Raw genomic sequence first — 19,200 nt, 5'->3', positions numbered from 1 at the left:
ATCTCTTTGGAACACTTTTCAAGAAACTGGAAAATCCAAAATTGATAATTATATGGGGTAATTAAAGATTTCTCAATGTACTTTAGATCCTTGTCCCTTTCCAGTTATTTATTACCTAGGGGAGGCATTTATGGAGGTTTTTCCATTTCGTTGTCTGAAGGCCACGTTCCAAGAATACTAAAAGAGAACTATTGTGCGACCAGTTCCAAAGAACAAGAAGCTGCTGTTGACTCTGTTTCTAATTTTCATCCCATTTCAAGTTTAAACCACTATTGGGAAACTGTTGGAGAAAATAGTATTTTCTCGGTTATCTGATTTTATCCAAGACAACAATATAATTACATCCATTTCAATGTGGCTTCCAGGCTAAACATAGCATGGATACCCAGCTTCTGTCTGTGACAGATTCTCTTCTCCAGGAATTGATAGCGATAGGGTGGTTATTACCCTTTTTTTAGATATTTCTTCTGCTTTTGATGTCCTCTCTCATACTGCACTTCTTGAACGTTTAAGAAACTTTGGTATAGGTGGCTCTGTTTATTCATGGTTCCAATTTTATTTGAAACAGAAAACAGCAAGTTTGTATTTCTGATGGTTCAGACTGATTCACAATGCCATTAGGGGTTCCACTGGGTTCAGTACCATCTGCCCCACTTTTCAATTTATATTTAGTCCCTTTATGTTTCTTTTTATAAAGCATTATATTTTTTTCAGGTTCTATGCTGATGATTTCCAGCTGTGTTTTTCCATAGATAATAATTTTCACTCTTCAATGGCTAGGGTAAAAGAAACTGACTTACTTGTAAATTGCTGAATAGAAATCACTTAAATTTGAATGTTGAGAAAACTGAAGCTATTTGCTTTTCAAGGGACAAGGATTACCTGACTAAATACAATATGACTTCCTTTGGTATTCTAGGAAAAGAAAGGAAAATGGGTTCTAACCTGCTAATTTTTGTTCCTGAAGTACCACGGATCAGTCCAGGCGAGTGGGTTTATACATCCCTACCAGCAGATGGAGGCAGACAACAAATGTTTTGAGGCACTGATACATAACATAGAGTGCCATCTGCAGTCCCTCAACATTACGTTAACAAATCTTCCCCTACACAAAGGACAAACAGAGAAAGTTGGAGCCCCTGGAACTAGGCCCTCTTGAGTTAACAGAAAAAACATATCCAACTATGTACACTTGTCATTACTCTGACTACATCAAACCTCAGCTCAGCAACATCCATAAGTGAGGAAGTCTTTCAAAAGATGGGGACGGGTCTCTGGACTGCTCCGTGGTACTTCAGAATCAGTCCAGATGAGTGGGATGGACCCAAGCCCCTCTATTCTGGGTGGGAACCCAAAAGACCCACACGCAAAACACCCTCCCCAAACATCACTTCCTCTGGGGCATGCACATCTAAGTGATAATGTTTGGTAAAAGTGTGAAGAAAAGACCCCATCACCGCATGGCAGATCTCCTATAGAGAAAGCAATTGACGCTCCGCCCACAAGATTGCTTGCATCATAGTGGAATGTGCTCGCAACCACTCCAGCACGGGCCAGCCCTTGCAGATGTAAGCCAAAGCTATCATCTCCTTTAGCCAGTGAGCAATCGTGCCTTTGGAAGCCTTATTTCTGTTCTTTGCTCCACTGAACACGACAAACAGATGACCCGATCTCTGAAAGGGATTAGTCACCTTGAGATATCGTAAAAGGATATGATGCATGTCCAATAAGTGAAGTTCTAGAGCCATCGAAGAATCAGTCGCCCAAGTTCAAAAAGGCAGGAAGCTCCACCACCTGGTTAAGGTGAAAAGAGAACACTACCTTAGGCAAAAAGGATGGAACCGTTCATAAAGAGACTCAATCATCCAAAAAACAGAGGAAAGGATCCCTACACGACAATACTTGCAGCTCAGAGATTTGTCTAGCTGAACAAATAGCCACCAGGAAAACAGTCTTCAAGGTTAAATCTTTCAATGATGCCCTCCGCATCGGTCCAAAAGGGAGCCCACACAGCACCCAAAGAACCAAATTCAGATTCCATACCGGACAGATCTTCTGCATGGAGAACGCAGATGCTTTGCCCCTCTCAGAAAACGAGCCACATCCGGATAAGAAGCCAGCGGCTTTTCCCCGAATCCTGCAGCGCAGGGAACCCAAAGCTGCTACCTGAACCCGGAGGGAATTGTATGCTAGCCCCTTAGATAACTCGCATTGCAGAAATTCCAAGATCTGTGGAACGTCCACTTCTAAGGGTTGTACCCTCTTCAGCAAACATCATGATTCGAATACTCTCCACACCCGAACATAAGCCATTGAAATGGAAGGCCTCCTCGCCTGAAGCTGGAGCACCCACTGAACTGAACAACCACACTCTACCTCAGACTTCTCTCAGATGAGCCAATCGTCCAGGTACGGGTGTACCAAAACGCCCTCTTTCCTGAGGGCCGCCACCACTACTACCATCACCTTTGTGAATGTGCGTGGCACTGTCGCTAACCCAAAGGGAAGAGCTTGAAACTGGAAATGTTCTCCCAAAATCATGAATCTCAAAAACCGCTGATGTTCGGGTCCAATAGGGATATTGGAAGGTAGGCCTCTGACAGATCCAGGGACACTAAAAGCTCCTCGTTGCACACCGCCATCACTGTGCACAGCATCTCCATCGGAAACCGCAGCACCCAGAGGGCAGCATTCACCTTCTGCAGATTGAGAATGAGCCGAAAGGTCCCTTCCTTCTTTAGCACCACGAAGTACACAGGATACCTGCTCTGCCCCCTCTCCTGAGGGAGCACTGTAACAATGGCACGAAGAAGCTATAATCGTTGTAGCATGTCCCGCACCGCTTACTCCGGGAGATGCAGCGGGGTCTACAAAGTCGTCCCTGAGTGGCCGAGAAAATTCTAAGGCGTAACAGTCTCTTTCCACCTCCAGGACCCACCAGTCAGACCCACCAGTCCTCGTATAAAAAACAGCCTCACTCCGATAGACTCCTGAGAGTAGTGGACCATCACACCTTCATTGTCCGACCTTACTTCCGCTCCCCCCTTGGGATCCACCGTCCTTAGAGGACCTGCGCTGATTCTGAAAGGGATGCTGTCCGCCCAAACTCTGTTTCTGCAAAGCTTGTGCATGGCATCTGCCTGCTCGAAATCTCCTGGCCTCACGAAAAAAAAAAAAAAGACAGGCTCACGGTGGAAAGGACTTATTCGGACCCTTCCTGTCTTCAGGCAACTTATTGCTTTTCGACTCTCCCAACTGCTCCAAGAGCTTCTCCAAATCCTCCCCCGAAGAGGAGCTTCCCCCTGAAAGGGAGGTTCGACAGCTGAGCCTTAGACCATACATCCGCCGACCAATTCCATAGCCACAAGAGCCTGCGTGCCACCACTGCTGAGACCATACTCCAGGCAGAAGTCCAGACCATGTCATACAGAGCATCAGCCACATAGGCCACGCCTGCCTCTAAACAGGCCATCTGCGCAGTCTCAGATGCCGTTCCTGAACACTTGTCATGTGTCTTCTGCGCCCAGGCAAACAAACAAACAGGCACTCTGCATCAGACTTCCGCACACCACTGCTCAAATGGCCAAAGCTGCGACTTCAAAAAGGCATTTAAACAGAATCTCCAGCTTCCTATCCTGGAAATCCCCAAGAGCCGCTCCCATCACCAGGATGGTAGTCTTCTTAGTAACTGCCGAAACGGCTGCATCCACCTTGGGAATTCTCCATAATGCCAAGGATTGTTCTGGCAAGGAATATAATTTACCCATAGCTCTCGTAACCTTCAGGCCTCCCTTGGGATATACCCACTCCCGATCCACCAAGTTCTTCATCTGCTTCGGCAATGTAAAAGCGGTAGGAGGCCTCTGCAATCCCTCCAGGAGTGGATTCACTCCTTTGTCCAAATCTTCCTGGACGTCTTTCATGCCGAACTCCAACACCTGGGGAAATCAATGGACCCAGTTCTGTTCTGTGGAACAGCTGAACCACATGCAGGTTATCACCTTTCACAACCGGGAACATCTCCGGGTGCTGAGTGTCCGTATCCTGCATGGGATCCTCCAAACCCACGTCTCGGTCCAGGTTCTGTGTCGGATCTCCCAGGGCACTCACAGGGTCCTTGTCCGGTGCCACCAGACCCGCTTGGAACTGGTCAGGATCATCCATGCTATCTGACGAATCACCCTCCACTGGGGCCTGCCCGAGACTCAGCATCCACATGATCCCTCCTGACTCCACAGGCCCTCTTAGCCTTCTTGCTCGTACAGGACTTCCTAGGCAAAGGCTTCTTTGCCCCAATTCCTTCCGGGCTAAATAAGCCTTAAGAAGGAGAAGCACAAAGCCTAAAGAAAAGGCCTCTGGGTCTGAGGAGAAAGAGTCCTGATTGACTCCCCCCCGAGCCACCCCCCCCCCCCCCCCCCCCCAACAGCAGGGTCCTTTCACACCGGAAAGAGCATGGGAGGGGAATATCGGGGCTCTGAAATGGCAGCTTGCTCTTCGGCATACGCTGTCAAAATGGCCGCCGTCTCCTCTTCCACCCCCCCCAGGGAGCCAACCCAGCTGCCTGCACTTTGAAACCTCTCCCCAGGGGTCCCACCAAGGTCCCGGCCCCCCGACGCACAATCGGGGCCGCATTGAGGCGAGACTGCCTCAGGCCGCAGCCGTGGTAAAGTCTGCCGCACTGCACAGGAGCCAGAAAGTCAGGGCAGTTGGGCCTGCACACACGGTCAGGCCTAAAAATAAACGGAACCTCCACGATCACACTGATCGCTCTCCGGGTGCAAAAATACAGCACTAACCCCGATAAAGGCAGGCAATTCGGCCCGCTCCCTCCTGCTTGCTTCCCGGCAGACAAAAAAACAAAATGTACCTGCTCCTCAGCCCTGCACAGACACGCTACTGCAGCCTCCCTGCTTTTTTTTTTTTTTTTTTTAAGCAACAGGGCCAGAACAAAAAAAAGACAAGGGGAAAGCACTACTCCCCTGCTTCTGGAGGCTACTGAGGAACTAGGCACACCGAGGGAGTGAAGGGCCCAGAGGGGGGAGAGGGAGTCAGGGGACCTGGCTATCTATCCCCCCTGCCAAAAAAAGGGCAGAGTCTTGACAGAGATTGCCAACCCCTCACTCACCCTGCTCTACCGGAGGGATGGCTCACGAAGGAACCTAACACCTCGGGGAGCAGAATCCTTTTCTTAACTTCCTTTTTAAAAAATAAATACCTCCAGACTGCAGGTATGCACCTCTACCATCTGCTGGAGACTGAGAAATACTGAGGGACTGCAGGTACCACTCTCAGTAACAGTGCCTCAAAGTTTTGTTCTCAGCCTCCATCTGCTGGTAGGGATGCATAAACTCATTTGTCCGGATTGATCCGGGGTACAAGTAGGAAATTTGTTTTAAAAGATATCATACGGAATTTAGGTGTTTTATTTGATTTTAGACTTATATTGAAAATAAGGTTTAAAATGTATTTTGCAAACAGGCTATTTTAAATTGTGACTGCTTTGGCATTTTTAATTCATTCCTGATTATGTTTATCTGCATACCATTTTTTATCTGCATACCATTTTTTAAGCATTTTTTCTCAGTTTTCGATTATTGTTATTCATTTGATGGGATGACTGCTTCCTCCATTAAAGTATTGCAGGCCTTACAAAATTCTGCTGCATGCTTGGGGGGGAGGGGGGTCATTGTTGGGATCACATTACTCCAAAGTTGCATGATTTACATTAGCTTCCTATTTTCCAATATACCGAGTTTAAAGTTTTAATATTACTTTTTAAAGTATTAAGTATATCTTGCTGATCGGATTATTTGTCATGAACCAGATCGATGCTTACGCTCGCAAAATAAAATGTTGTTAAGGGTTCCATCAGACAAGTTGGCTAAGCTGACCAAGACCCAAAAATTGCACTTTTTTTTTTGTAAAGGAGCCAATACTTTGGAATGGTCTCTTGGATTCATTTCGTGACATGGAAGATTACCTTTGTTTTCGAAAGAAATTAAAAGGCTTTTTATTCCAGTCTTTGATATTTTCCAGTTCTTGACAGAATTTTACAATCTGACATTTTTGACTTATAAATGTGCAGATGTTAATATAAAAAAAAAATCAAATATACATTTAACGATACTGTTTTAGTTCTATTTTGATTTTAATACTAAATGATATTATTTGATCTATATTGTGAACTGATAATTTTGTACTGTGTTTTAAATACTGTTTTATTTTAAATGCCGATAACCATTTAGCACGCTCTAGCTATAAGGGAAATATAAATCTGTATAAATAAATAGTATAAGTGAGTTTAAAAAAGTTTGCACAAGTTTCTAAAGGGCAGCTCCATAAATAATTACTAGCCAGGTAGACTTTAGTTTCTCCACCTCTTAAATTTTGCAGAGAGCAACACGAAACAAAATTTCATATTGGGATGTGTCAGGTGCTTCCTAGCAACCCAGTCTGGCCACAGTTGCGCACAAGATGCTGGGCTCCAGGGACCACCGGTCTGACCCAGCAAGGAATTTATGTTCTTAGAAACCACAGTTAGGAGGGTTCACTTTTAGGGACAGATCTAAGGATAAAGCAAAAGCTGTCCATAAGAGCAAAGCCCCTGCACATATATGCTTGCATATTTTTTTGGAATTGTGCATCTTTTGCCCTAAGCAACTTTCAGAAGATTAAAAAATTCCAAAACAAAATCTTGTAGAACTTTTTCCCTAATCCTCAAAATTAACCTTTGGAGAAAAATACCACAATTCTTTTCACACAAGCATACAAAAAAAAAAAAAAAACTAGTTCTATAGGCTTTTTTTTTGACAACCCTGAGCAGCCACTCTTTTTGAAGCAATAGGGTAAACAATAGTTGTAAACAGCCTCTTACTGGCAGGTCCTCTGTTGTCTGAGCTGGGATGCTACCTACAATCTCTAAATTCAGTTAAAGCTGCCCACCCCCTAACTCCAGTTTCAACTAGATACAATGGGGATCTTATTGCCCATCCCCTTAATTTTCCTGGGAAGGCTAGAGCTCTCAGATTGCTGGGAATGACTACAAGATTATCACTGGTGTAAAGGAAGTCTACTGAAATTCCTTCTTGCAGGACCTGAGAAACAAGGAAGCTGAAAGGGAAAAATAAGAGCTCTTCCTTCCCCTTCACAGTTTCTTGTACCTGAAGACCATTCATCTTTCTCCATACTGAAGCCAAGCTTTTCTTTCCCACAGCAGTTTAAGGCCCAGCAACTACCCCCTTTTGCTTTTTCTTTTTTCCCTTCCCCTCTTACTGTCTTTCAGGCCGAGCGCACTGTTTAGTTCCTGTTTGGCCGTGCTTTTTAGAAGCGCCGCCAACCACCCCGAAACCAATAGAGCTCATCACATGCAAATGCCAAGCCGTGATATTAAGTCGGAGGCACCAAAAATAAAAATCCCAAAAATCCCCCCCCCCCCCCCCCCGAAAAAAAAAATCTGCCCGCTAGGCGGTGGGTTTGAAAATGGACGCTCAATTTTGCCGGCGTCCATTTTCCGAACCCATGGCTATCAGCGGGTTTGAGAACAGATGCCGATACAATTAAGCGTCAGTTGTCGGACCCACTAACAGCCGCTGCTTCCGCTAATAAGGAGGCGTTAGGGACGCGATATTGTCCCTAGCGCCTCCTTATTAGCGCGACACCTAATTTAAATAGAGAATCGCACGCCCAGGAGAAGTGCCTGGGCACGCATCAGGAGAGCCGGCTCTCCTGCATGTTTTACTGAATCGGCCTGTTTGTGCTCTCTCTTTTCAAACCCCCCCCCCCCCCCCCATATCTCTATTTACTCTCCATCTTTCCTCTGCTTGCCTCATGGCTCACTTCTCCTTCCCTACTTGCACTCTCATGCTTTCTCATCTCTCGGATCTGTCCATTCCTTTTCCCTTTGTTATTTCAAATCTTCTTCCTTCTTATGCTAAGTGGAACCAACTTGGAGCTATAGCATGAGCAGGCCACATGATACAGGGGGGGGGGGCCAAGCAGGAAGCTGCACTCCAGCTCTGCATTTCCCGCCTCGTCCCATAGCCTACTGTATGAATATTCATGCTAATAAACAATGGGTACAGCATTATAGGAATGAAGACCTTCCTTCATGTGCTCTCCACTGGAAAATCATTTGCCAATATAGCAATTCTCCTCAACACTGTGAGTTAGGCATTGGAAATTTCACACCCCATTCAACTGAACTGCTAACAATTTTCTACCTCATAGTATAAGTAGTATGGTAAAATTCTATTCAGGATAATCTATTGTAATCCCTTCTGCACTCAGGCATAAATATTCATAGTTTTACAACAAAACATACCCATTGGTCTTTTGGAAGGAATTTCCGTCTGATGTAAACTGTTACTGTCTTGATGAAAATAGCCAGCAACCACATCTTCTTGAACCAAAGCTAAAAAATAATTAAAAAAAAAAAAATCTATCATCACTGCTGAAAATATGTCAGTCAATTCAAGCCTTCCACTCTAAAATGCAATAGCTCACAGCAAACAAATTGTGTGCGCTAAATTATAAAACTAAAATTACTTGAACAGGAGTCTTGCTTTCATACTGTACAGAAAGAAAAATGCATTATATAATATTCACAAAAAAACAAATTAAAGTAACATAAGTCAGAAAATTTCAGAGCTATGATCACCCTATCACCATAACACAGCACTTTTTTTTTTTAAACTGAGAATAGGATAATAAAACTAAGAAATATAAAGCAATGTAGATCTATAGGCTGAATTCATTGCAGCTGGAAAGATAGGGACAGTAACTTTTAAACAGGCGCGTGAGCAAACATTGGCACGTGTGCATCGGTGAGCACCCTGGGACGCAGCAGTTTTATAACTTGCACACACACATAAATGCATGTTAGAAAATACAGTAGGCACATGTCAATGTGAGCCCAGTTTTAAACAAGGCATGCCTAGTGCATAAATATCGCTTCTACCGAGTAAGTCAGGGAATTTTAAAAGTGGCAAGCATCCAAGCCATTGCTACTTTCACCAGTTTATCCACCAGCTCACCAAGTTATGAGCTAAGTTTTTCAAAACCCCCCCCCCCAGTTTAATAGCCTGCACTCCCCCAGTTACCCCAAAACAGCTGGGGGGGGGGGGCCTTCTGACTTACACCTCCTCCATAGCAGAAGTAAATGTACGCGGCAGGGGACTGGGGCACGCAGATACGCACACATCTCTTGGCCCCGCCCCCTTTTTGAAACTCCGAAATGTACGCATTATGTGAGTTTGAAAAAAAGGGTGGACATGTTCAAGCCTAATTTGTGCGTGCATCGGGCTTTTAAAATTCACTTTTAAATGAGAACTTAAGTATTTTTGGAAGAGATAAAAGATCAATTAACGTAGAAAGGAAAATTTATTTATTTAAACATTTTTATATACAGACAGTCGTTGGGAACATCTCATCGGTTTACAAATAAAGTAGCAACAGGCTTTACAATAAACACTGATCTGGGAAATAGTGATTAAGAGGAACTATCAAGGAAAAAAAATGGGAACCATGGAGGGGGGGCAGAAAATATTTAAACATACATGATAACCTGAAACATTATTTACAATCATAGAGGTCAATATGACCTGAGTAGGATACTTATGTTCGGAGTAGATCACTCGCTGCATTGACGGATAATGTTCTTACCTGCTAATTTTCATTCCTGTAATACCACAGATCAGTCCAGACCAGTGGGTTATGCATCCCTACCAGCAGATGGAGGCAGAGAACAAAAAACATTTTGAGGCACTGCTACATAAGCCACCTTCAGTCCCTCGGTATTGACCTGTACCAAAGCCAAAGATTAGAAAACACTCCCTTTCCTACGCGAACTATAAAAACCCAAGGATGGATTCCCCTGAACTGGAGCTCTATCAAAACCAAGGTTCACTAAGCCCTGGCAACTGCTTAACACAACCAACTTAACTTTTGCAAAACCACACAAAAAAGTACCAGGAAAATCAGTCTTTCGGTAACAATACCAGGGCTGGTGTCTGGACTAATCTGTGGTATTACAGGAATGAAAATAAGCAGATAAGATCCAAATTTTTCTTTCCTGAACATACCCAGATCAGTTCATACCAGAGGGATATAACAAAACAACCCTACACTGGGCAGGAACCCAAAGACCCACTCTCAGACTTCACCAAAAGTTGCATCCTCCGGCACCTGGACATCCAAATCGGTAACACTTGGTGAAAGTATGAAGTGAGGACCACACTGCAGCCCTACAGATCTCCTGAGGAGACACCGACTGACACTCCGCCCAAGAAGCTGCCTGAGTTCTAGTAGAACGCACCTTAAGACCACACGGCACCACATGACCCTTAGAAATATAGGCCAAAGAAATAGCCTCTTTCAGCCAACGGGCCAAAGTAGCTTTCAATGCTTTCTTCTCCTTTCTTTGCTCCAAAATATGGTCCGACCTTCTGAAAGAATTGGTGACCTTCAAGTAACGCAAGACAACACACTAAAACATCCAAAAGGTGACGATCTCTACCCATAGTCGAGTCCCGAGACCACTCTGGAAACACCAGCAATTCCACTGACTGATGCACATGGAAAGCAGAAACCACCTTTGGCAGAAAGGAAGGCACCGTACTCAAAGACATCTTGTCGGTAGAAATATGTAAGAAAGGGTCGCTGCAAGAAAGAGCCTGAAAATCCGAAATACATCTGGCCGAGCAGATTGCCACCAGAAACTCCGTCTTTAGCTTAAGAGCCTTCAAAGAGGCACAACTTAAAGGCTCAAAAGGAGGCTCACAGAGAACCCTCAGGACCAAGTTGAGGTTCCAGTCTGGACAGACCCTGCAAACTGGTGGTTTCAAATGCTTCACTCCCTTCAGGAAACGAACTACATCCGGATGAGAAGCCAAGGGCCTGTCCCGAACCTTGCCCCTAAGACAACCCAAAGCTGAAACCTGGACTCAGAGAGAACTATAGACCAGACCGAGGTGTAGAAAGGATAAAATATGTGGGCTGGATGCCAAAAAAGGATTCAATTGCTGCTGACCACACCAGGACTCAAAAGACCTTACAAACAGTCACAAACCATGGAAGTAGAAGGATGTCTAGCCTGGAGAAGGGTAGAAATAACCAGCTCCAAATAAGCCTTCAGGGGCAGTCACCGCCCCTCAAAAGCCAAGCCGCAAGACAAAAGCGATCCTCCCGTTCCGAAAATATGGAACCTTGACACAACAGCCCGGCAGATGAGCCAATCTGAGAGGACCGTCCACCGACAGATGGACCAAGTCTGTGAACCACAGGTGAAGCGGCCACTCCTGCATGACCAGAATGACTGGATCTGATGTGCTTCTATGCGACGCAGAACTTGACCTATTAGCAGCCAAGAAGGAAACACATACAGAAGAATGCCCGGCCAAGGGCACACTAGAGCATCTAGGCCCACCGAACAGAGTTCTCTTCTGCGACTGAAGAATGTTGACATCTTCAAGTTGGCCCTCGTCGCCATGAGGTCCAGAGCTGAGGGACACCTCCCATCTGGCACAAAATGTGATTCTAAGCCTCCAGGGACAATTCCCGCTCCCGGGATACAGTTGCTGTCAGCTTAAAAAAAAAAAAAAAAAAAAAAAAAAATCTGCCTGCATATTGTCTACTCCCGCTACATGAGAAACCGCAATCCCTTTCATGTGATGCTCCGCTCACACAAAGCAGCTGAGCCAAAGCATGACCCTTTGTTCCTCCTTGGCAGTTGATGTACGCCACAGTTGTCGCATTGTCTGAAAACACTCGTACCATCCAACCCTGGACTAATGGCAGAAACACCTCCAGAGTTCTGCGCACAGCTTTTGTTTCCAAACGACTGATAGACCAAGTCTTCTCTGCCTTGACCACAGACCCTGGGCCGAACGTCCTTGGTACACTGCTCCCCATCTGTGGAGACTAGCACATCTGTGGTCAGAACCACCCAATCCAGAACTTCAAGATCCATCCCCTTGTCCAAACTGCTGCATGACAGCCACCACTCCAGGCTGGACCTGGTCTCCCTCAACAGAGGCAAAGGAATAAAATATTTTTCTGACCTCAAAGTACTTTGCAGCAGCCACATATGGACAAATGCCCACGGAACCAGATCCAATGTCAACACCATGGACCCCAGGACGTGCAGGTAGTCCCAGACCTTAGGAATTGGAAGATGTAGCAGACGCAAAATTTGCACCCACAACTTTGTCACGCTATCTGCTGACAGAAATACTTTGTCCCTCCAAGACTGAGAAGGGACCAGGTGGCTCTTTGCCACGTTGATCACCCAACCTAATGAGCTCAGAAGATGCCTCACTTGTTGCACCAAACGAGCGCACTCCTCCTCTGTCCTCGCCCGGATGAGCCAATCGTCCAGGAATGGGTGAACCAACACTCCTTCCCTCCCCTCAAGGCCACTGCTATCACCACCATCACCTTCATCAAGGTTCGAGGAGCCGAGACCAGACCGAAAGGAAGGGCCTGAAACTGAAAATGCTGACCCAGAACATTGAATCGCCGGAACTTCTGGTGGTCCTTTCGAATGGGAATTCACAAATAAGCCTCGGTGCGGTCCAACGCCAAGAACGCTCCTTTGCAATTACCGTACAGAGTCTCCATTTGGAATCTTGGAACCTGTAAGCTCAAGTTCACCTTCTGCAAATCCAAGATGGGACGGAAGGTGCCTTCTTTCTTCGGCACCACAAAATAGATGGAATATCTTCCCTGCCCACTCAGAGGAACCAGAAGGATAGCTTCCAGACTTATCAACCTGCATAGAGTCCCCTCTACCGCGTCACACTTGTTTCAAGAACAATGCGACTCCAGGAAGGTGTTTATGAGCGTTCGCGACAATTCTAAGGTATAACCCTCCCTTATTACCTCCACAACCCACTGGTCTGAGGTAAACTTGCCCCCTACTGCAAGCAATGAGGAGTGGGTGCCCCTGGCTTCATTGGGACGGCTTACTTCCTCCAGTCCCCTGACTGGATCCACTTCTGGAGGATCAGCCAGCACCCCGAAAGGAGTGCTGTCGATTCGATGATTGCTTAGGCCCCAAGGATGACGAAACCCTACTGGACAGAAATCTTGACTCCTGAAAGCGAGGACGAGCAGGAAAGTTCTTCTTCATGCCATTCTTATCTTCCAGTAGCTGATTGCCTTGGTTTCCCCCAGGGACTTCATGAGCTAATCCAGATCCTCCCCAAAGAGAAGCTTTACCTTAAAGGGAAGATTATACAACTGAGTCTTAGACCACATGTCCACAAACCAATTGCACCCCCATAAAAGCCACCGCGCCACCACCACCAAGACCATACTTCTAGTTGCAATGCGGACCAGATCATATAGTCCATCTGCCACATAAGCCACCCACGCCTCCAGATGAGCAGCCTGTATGGGGGGCAACACTCAGATGCCTGCTCTTGTTTATGCTGGATCCAGAAGCCGCAAGTGCGCTGCATCATATTAGCACACACCGCCGCCCGGAGACTCAAAGCTGACATCTCAAAAGGAAAATTAGTTCTTACCTGATAATTTTCATTCCTGTAGTACCATGGATCAGTCCAGACTCCTGGGTTTTGCCTCCCCTCCAGCAGATGGAGACAGAGTAAGTTTTGACAGACTCTGCCATATATACCAAGGTGCCACCCACAGTCTGCTGGTATTCCTCTGTCTCCAGCAGATGGTTGAGGTGCAAAGCCCACAGTCTGGTTTGATCAGTAGATAAAGAAAGGAATTGTTGATTGAGTTGAGAGTAGTAGGCAGAGAGTTTTGATAGGATTAAAGTTAGACTGGGGGAAAAAAAAAAAAGGAATTAAATTAAGAAGGCAAACGAAGTCTCAAGCCGCCCGGAGGGTTGTGAGGTCCTGAGGGGACCATCCCCTCTCGTGTAGCAGGCAGCTGCTCGTAGGGGGTCAAGGGCCACATTGACCTTAGGCATTTTAAGGTGATCCAAATGCTCTTCCAGCAAAGGATACAGCTTTGCCATCGCTCTTCCAACTTTCAAGCCTGCTTCTGGGGAGACCCACTCCCGGCTAATGAACTTCTGAATCTTATTCAGAATGGCAAAAGCACTAGGGTGACCCTGCAGACCATCAAGAACCAGGTTAACGCCCTCACTGTCAGACTCCTCGTGAGTCAACTTCACCCCCAGCTCCTCCAACACCAGAAGGATAAGAGGCCAGAGCTCTTCTTTTTTAAGCAAGCGTACCAACTGGGGATCATCCCATCCACTCCAGCTCCTTCAGTGAGGTCCGGTTCATCTTTGCTCCAAGTCCTGACTCTTCTCCGCATCCGGATCCCCCTCTGGCTCCCCAAATGGAAAGGACACACTCTCCTGTTGTGGATCAGAGTCCTCCAGATCTCTGGGGTCCAATTCTGCATACATGGCCTGTCCAACCTCCCAGAGACTGCCCCAGAGAACTCCCAAGATGTTTTAGAGGGACCTGAAAAGTCTTCAGGTCCCTTCGTTTAGTTGCTTTCCATGCCAGAAAGGCTTTATGCATCAGTACAACAAATACAGGAGAAAAATCCCCTAGGCCTTCAATGACCCCCTAAGGGCTAGCCAGGAAGCCCTCACCCCACATGGTCAGAGCAGAGGCCACGAGCTATTAAAAAAAAAACAAAAAACCAAACACACACACACACACCAGCTGCCCGGATCCCAGAGAAAACACAGCACACTGACCCGAGCTGATCCCAGCTGGGGGACTCACAAGAACACACCGTCACCCGCCGCTCCCACTTCCTCAGCATCCCGACACTCACAGGAGCCGGCCACCCCGGCATTGCACCACAGGCTGACTCTCCTGGCAGTCCCTCAGCCGACAATTAGAGAAAATGAACAAACCCTAACATTTTTTTTTTACTAAAAAAAAAAAAACAAAAAAAAAAAACAAAAAACCAACCAACCGAAAAACCCAAAGGAACTACTTTCCTGAGGGCGCCAGTAGCAGGCAGGAGGGGACCCTCGGGGCACGAAGAGTGAGCCAGTCCCCTGGCTATCAGGGGCCCCCAGAACCAAAGGGCAGCTCAGCCAGGGGTATCCAACCACCCCGTGAGCCCAGCTCAAGGGATGGCCCACAAAGGAACCTGGCACCTCGAGGAGCCAACTCCGAAATTACTACTCCAGATCCGTCAGGACTGCAGGTATGCACCTCTACCATCTGCTGGAGAAAGAGAAATACTGAGGGACTGCAGATGGCACGCTCAGTTATGTAGCAGTGCCTCAAAGTTTGGTGTTCTCTGCCTCCATCTGCTGGTCTGGACTGATCTGGGTATATTCAGGAATTACATTTTTCCCTTATTTTTGTTTGTTGTGTTTTTGCCTTTTATTTTTCATTCCATATTTTCGATTTATCTGTGTGGCTTAATCTGGATCTTGTTGAATTTAAATTTCATTCAAACACAACAGGCATTTTTTTTTTTAAACATTCTCTTTTATGAAATTGTCAAAGAATTGGACTTTACCCTGTCAAATCTAACCAATACCAACATATTCAAGGCCAGGGGAATAAAGAAGGATCTAGAAACTGAGTGTAGACTAAAACAGGGCCCATTCAAGGATACATTTACATGCTGGCTTTCCATGGTTTGTAGTCTGACTACATCAATAAAACTTGGGCCAGATTTAAAGACATAATAAAAATCAAACTCTTCCCTGAAAGCTCATACTTGGGTTGTAATCTTTATCACAATATGTATTTTGTTTTAAGACCACCACTGGGTGCTGATGAAACAGGAATTTGTGCCTAATTTATAGAAAAGCATATTCTTTCAAACATCAAAGACTAGATTTTACTGTTAAAATTCATCTAAAAGTAGAGAACTTTCTATGATTTTAAAAATATACCATACCACCTGTATGGTCTGATGGGCAGGGCTGCATCTGGAACGAGTGACCATGAAACTCAACACAGGTTTCTGAACGGAGCAGAAAAAGTCCATCCAAGATTTCATCAACTGTAACTTGTAAATTTGGTGCTACATTAGGTCGAAGCTGAGAAAAGAATTCCACTGCACCAATCTCACTCATCCATCGGGCTGCAGAAGGATGCTTAAATTAGAAAAAGAAAATAAAGTTATGACCTGTTACAAACTGTGCTGGATCTGCCACCCAAGAGTCAGTGACGAGTACACAAGGTAAGTAAATCTGCATAGCCATGTTTTTAGACTGAATAAAGAAACTGATACTACATTTAGTCTCTTGGTGTCCTATGTATCTATTATTTCCTTATCTTCCTTGATGCTGTCTCTAGGGTTATACAAATTTTACAAAATTTAGTAGCCAGGAAGCTTTTATCTGCTATCTCTCCCCCCACTTGATCGAATGCTCCCCACCCCCCTCCCCACCCCAGTATACACTTTCACCACACCAACACGCCTTAATCCAGGCCCTCCCTCCCCTAGGGCCCCACATGCTGCTGCCTTGCTCCCCTCGATCCAGGCGTCATCAGGCTCCTAGCAGAATTCCACAGAACAAGTAGGGAGGGAGGAGCCCTTCAGTGGGTCCAGTTAGACCAGATTAAGTGGCAGCTTTTTGCCAGATTAGACTAGGCACAAAGGGCAGCAACCTTACAGAAGAGATACAGGCAATCTTCCTACAGCTACTTTGATTCTTGCTCTTGGAGGGGAGAGTCGGGAAGGGAAAGAAGAGAGGCAGACAGCAACACAGGTAAGGAGAAGAAAGACTCTTCTGAAATAGTGGAAACAGCCTCCTACTTTGTTGCCACTTGCAGGATTTAAGTCACCACTGGTGATCATGTGACTATCTGCCTATGTCCTTTGATGTTAAAATGGATATATTTTTAAAGATCTCATGAAGAAAATGCTTTAAAGCCAACAAGTACAGCACATTCAAAACAGATTGTAGATAAGATTTCTTTTGATTTTCAATTACATTTATTTTTCATTAGATTTTAACATGCTCCAGCACCATTTCATTTTCTATAAGATTTGAAGAAGGTACATGCTACCTTGAATTCTGGTGTTATGTGCATATTGCCTCTAATGGCACGATTCATGTGTGTACATTTTTTATTGTATTCATGTAATTGTGTATTGGAGGACGCTGTTCCTTTGTTATTTAGCATTACACTAATTTTAGTGCCACCAGTGAAAATTAGGTGTGTTTCAACATCTCCTAATGCCTTGATACTATGCACTGCTCCCATAGACACAAAGTGGGAAAATCTCTTTGGTATATCTGGTCCTAAGTAAATTGTAATGAAATCATGGGTATCAGCACAGACCAACTTGAATTTTACACCTGTATAACTACTCTTGGTATCCTATTTACATCTTTTGTCTTTTCCCCAGTCCTCTGTTCATTTTACAGACTCTGGAGTATGTTTATTAAACCACTTAGCACATTATTAGTAAATAAAGTCTACAGTAATGGTATAAACATTGAGTGGAACAGAATATCCAGAGACTGTTACCTTCCTTTATCTTTAAGAAACTTGAAACAAATTTAACATTATACTTTAACAATTTAAGCTATTTTGTATATATTTCCTAGAAGAGGCCTCCTTGACTATGTCACAGAAAAGGAATAGGAAATATAAATGCACAAAAGGAACATAATGAACTGCACAAGTGTGGGGTCAGAAATGTATATTCCAGATTATTCAAATTAACTCTAAAATAGTTAATTAAGAAACATATATAGCCAACCTAACACTGACCATTTATACAGATATGCAGTTTGAAAGTGTACTTACTTTCACCAACCTATTCAGCAAATTTAGTACTTCTTCTTTCATTGGCACTGTTGGGAAATTGAACCATTCCAAAAGATGCACAAAAACTAGTTTTTCTTGTGCTAGGTCAACATTTGAAATCAAATTATGATCCAGTTTGCACAGAATATTCTTAAGAGTTCGTTCCCTTATCTCTGCCAACTGATGACCTTATAGAAAACAAAGATATCGAAATTATGTTAGAAAATAGGCTACAATTAATGCAAAAGCCCCAAAGATCGACAACTGGGCTACAAACAGACATAAAAGTTAAGCAGCAAGTCTACAACAGGGAAATCATCATCGCAGACTGTAAAAGGCTAGTCCATTGGAAAGTTAACATTAAATACGTAAAGACTGTCATTGCTGCAATAGTTTTCACTACAATGAAGAGCAGAGCTAAAACAAACAAAAGCATTACAACTCGCATTGCAGTGTGAGCAATAAGCGAGGACACTCATAAGCATGCAGATCTTATTGCAGCCTTCCTTATAACTACTGTCCATTGGCACCATAGCAGATGGCACCAGAAGCGGCTCTTACCCAGTTTCTTGGCCAGCGCTGACACGTCCATTTCGGTGCAGCAACACGGCGTCCCTCTCTCCGAGCCAGCACAGCGCGGCTCCCCGCCACCAAATTCAGGCTTAAATTGTTGCGCGCCGTCTCGGGTCCATCACAGGAACCTTCCCCCTGGAAACCTACTCTCAGACACTACCCACAAAGCAAACACCAGGCCGAAGTCCTCAGCTGCTGTTGCTATCAGCTGCGTTGCCAAGTAGGCGGGGCTTTTTGACAACAGCGGGATTTTCACCGCGCTGTCACCATCAATAAACCGCGATTCTTTCCCCCTCCTTGCTTCCGCGTTCAGTTCTGGAAGGCAGCGTGAAAGGGAGGGGTTGACGCAAGCGCACCAACTAGGAAACTTCACAAGGTCTGCCGGCAAAAAACCTCCGTCTAACTGCCGCTTCCGGTCGCGAGGGCTTTAATGTTGCTGCGCATGGGCTTGGTAGCTCCTAGCTCAGATATATTGTGCTGTTGCTTTTTCCCCAGAAAAGTTTGTTTTTAGAAATGAGATTGGAATCAAATAAAATAACTTGAATATAGTTAGTAGAATGGGGCAGGCTATCAAGGCTATGTTCCACTGTCTCTGATCGTAATGATGGTAAAAAAAAATATATATATTATATAAAAGCATCTTTATTGCAGATAGTATTTGGTTTTGTTTCGTGACTATACTGTACTATGCTATACTGTGAATGACTGCACCGCGCTGCTGGAACACTGTTGGGGAGGGGCTCAAGGCGCTGGTGGAAGGCTGGCGGCGCAGAAGATGCGGTGGTTCCTGGGATGAACCGGCGTTTCCGCTCGCGGAGAAGGGATGGGCAGTAATGGATGGGCTGGTGGCCCGCGGTTGCCATGGATACGTGACGCCCGACTATGACATTGTGACTGAGTCCGGCGATAC

General features: G+C 45.2%; 1 protein-coding gene across 4 annotated transcripts in view; it reads right to left on the bottom strand.

Annotated features, from left to right (window-relative positions):
* RTTN (rotatin) overlaps nucleotides 1-18,731 on the bottom strand; it is a 685,521-nt gene extending 666,790 nt beyond the window's left edge. The window contains exons 1-4 of one of the 4 annotated variants that reach the window (XM_029590900.1): nucleotides 18,279-18,731; nucleotides 17,718-17,905; nucleotides 15,853-16,051; nucleotides 8,321-8,410 (exon numbers count right to left, since the gene is read on the bottom strand). In XM_029590900.1, coding sequence (XP_029446760.1) covers nucleotides 8,321-8,410; nucleotides 15,853-16,051; nucleotides 17,718-17,905; nucleotides 18,279-18,309 — 508 coding nt within the window. In that variant the 5' untranslated portion in view covers nucleotides 18,310-18,731. The remainder of the gene's footprint in view (nucleotides 1-8,320; nucleotides 8,411-15,852; nucleotides 16,052-17,717; nucleotides 17,906-18,278) is intronic. The other 3 variants (XM_029590899.1, XM_029590897.1, XM_029590898.1) reach the window with 3 other exon arrangements.
* Between the last annotated feature and the right edge of the window lie 469 nt (nucleotides 18,732-19,200).

Source organism: Rhinatrema bivittatum, chromosome 2 (assembly GCF_901001135.1).
Source record: "Rhinatrema bivittatum chromosome 2, aRhiBiv1.1, whole genome shotgun sequence".
In the NCBI taxonomy this organism is placed as follows: Eukaryota; Metazoa; Chordata; class Amphibia; order Gymnophiona; family Rhinatrematidae; genus Rhinatrema; species Rhinatrema bivittatum.
Note: the sequence above shows the minus strand (reverse complement) of the source record. Positions and strands in the feature narration are given on the sequence as shown.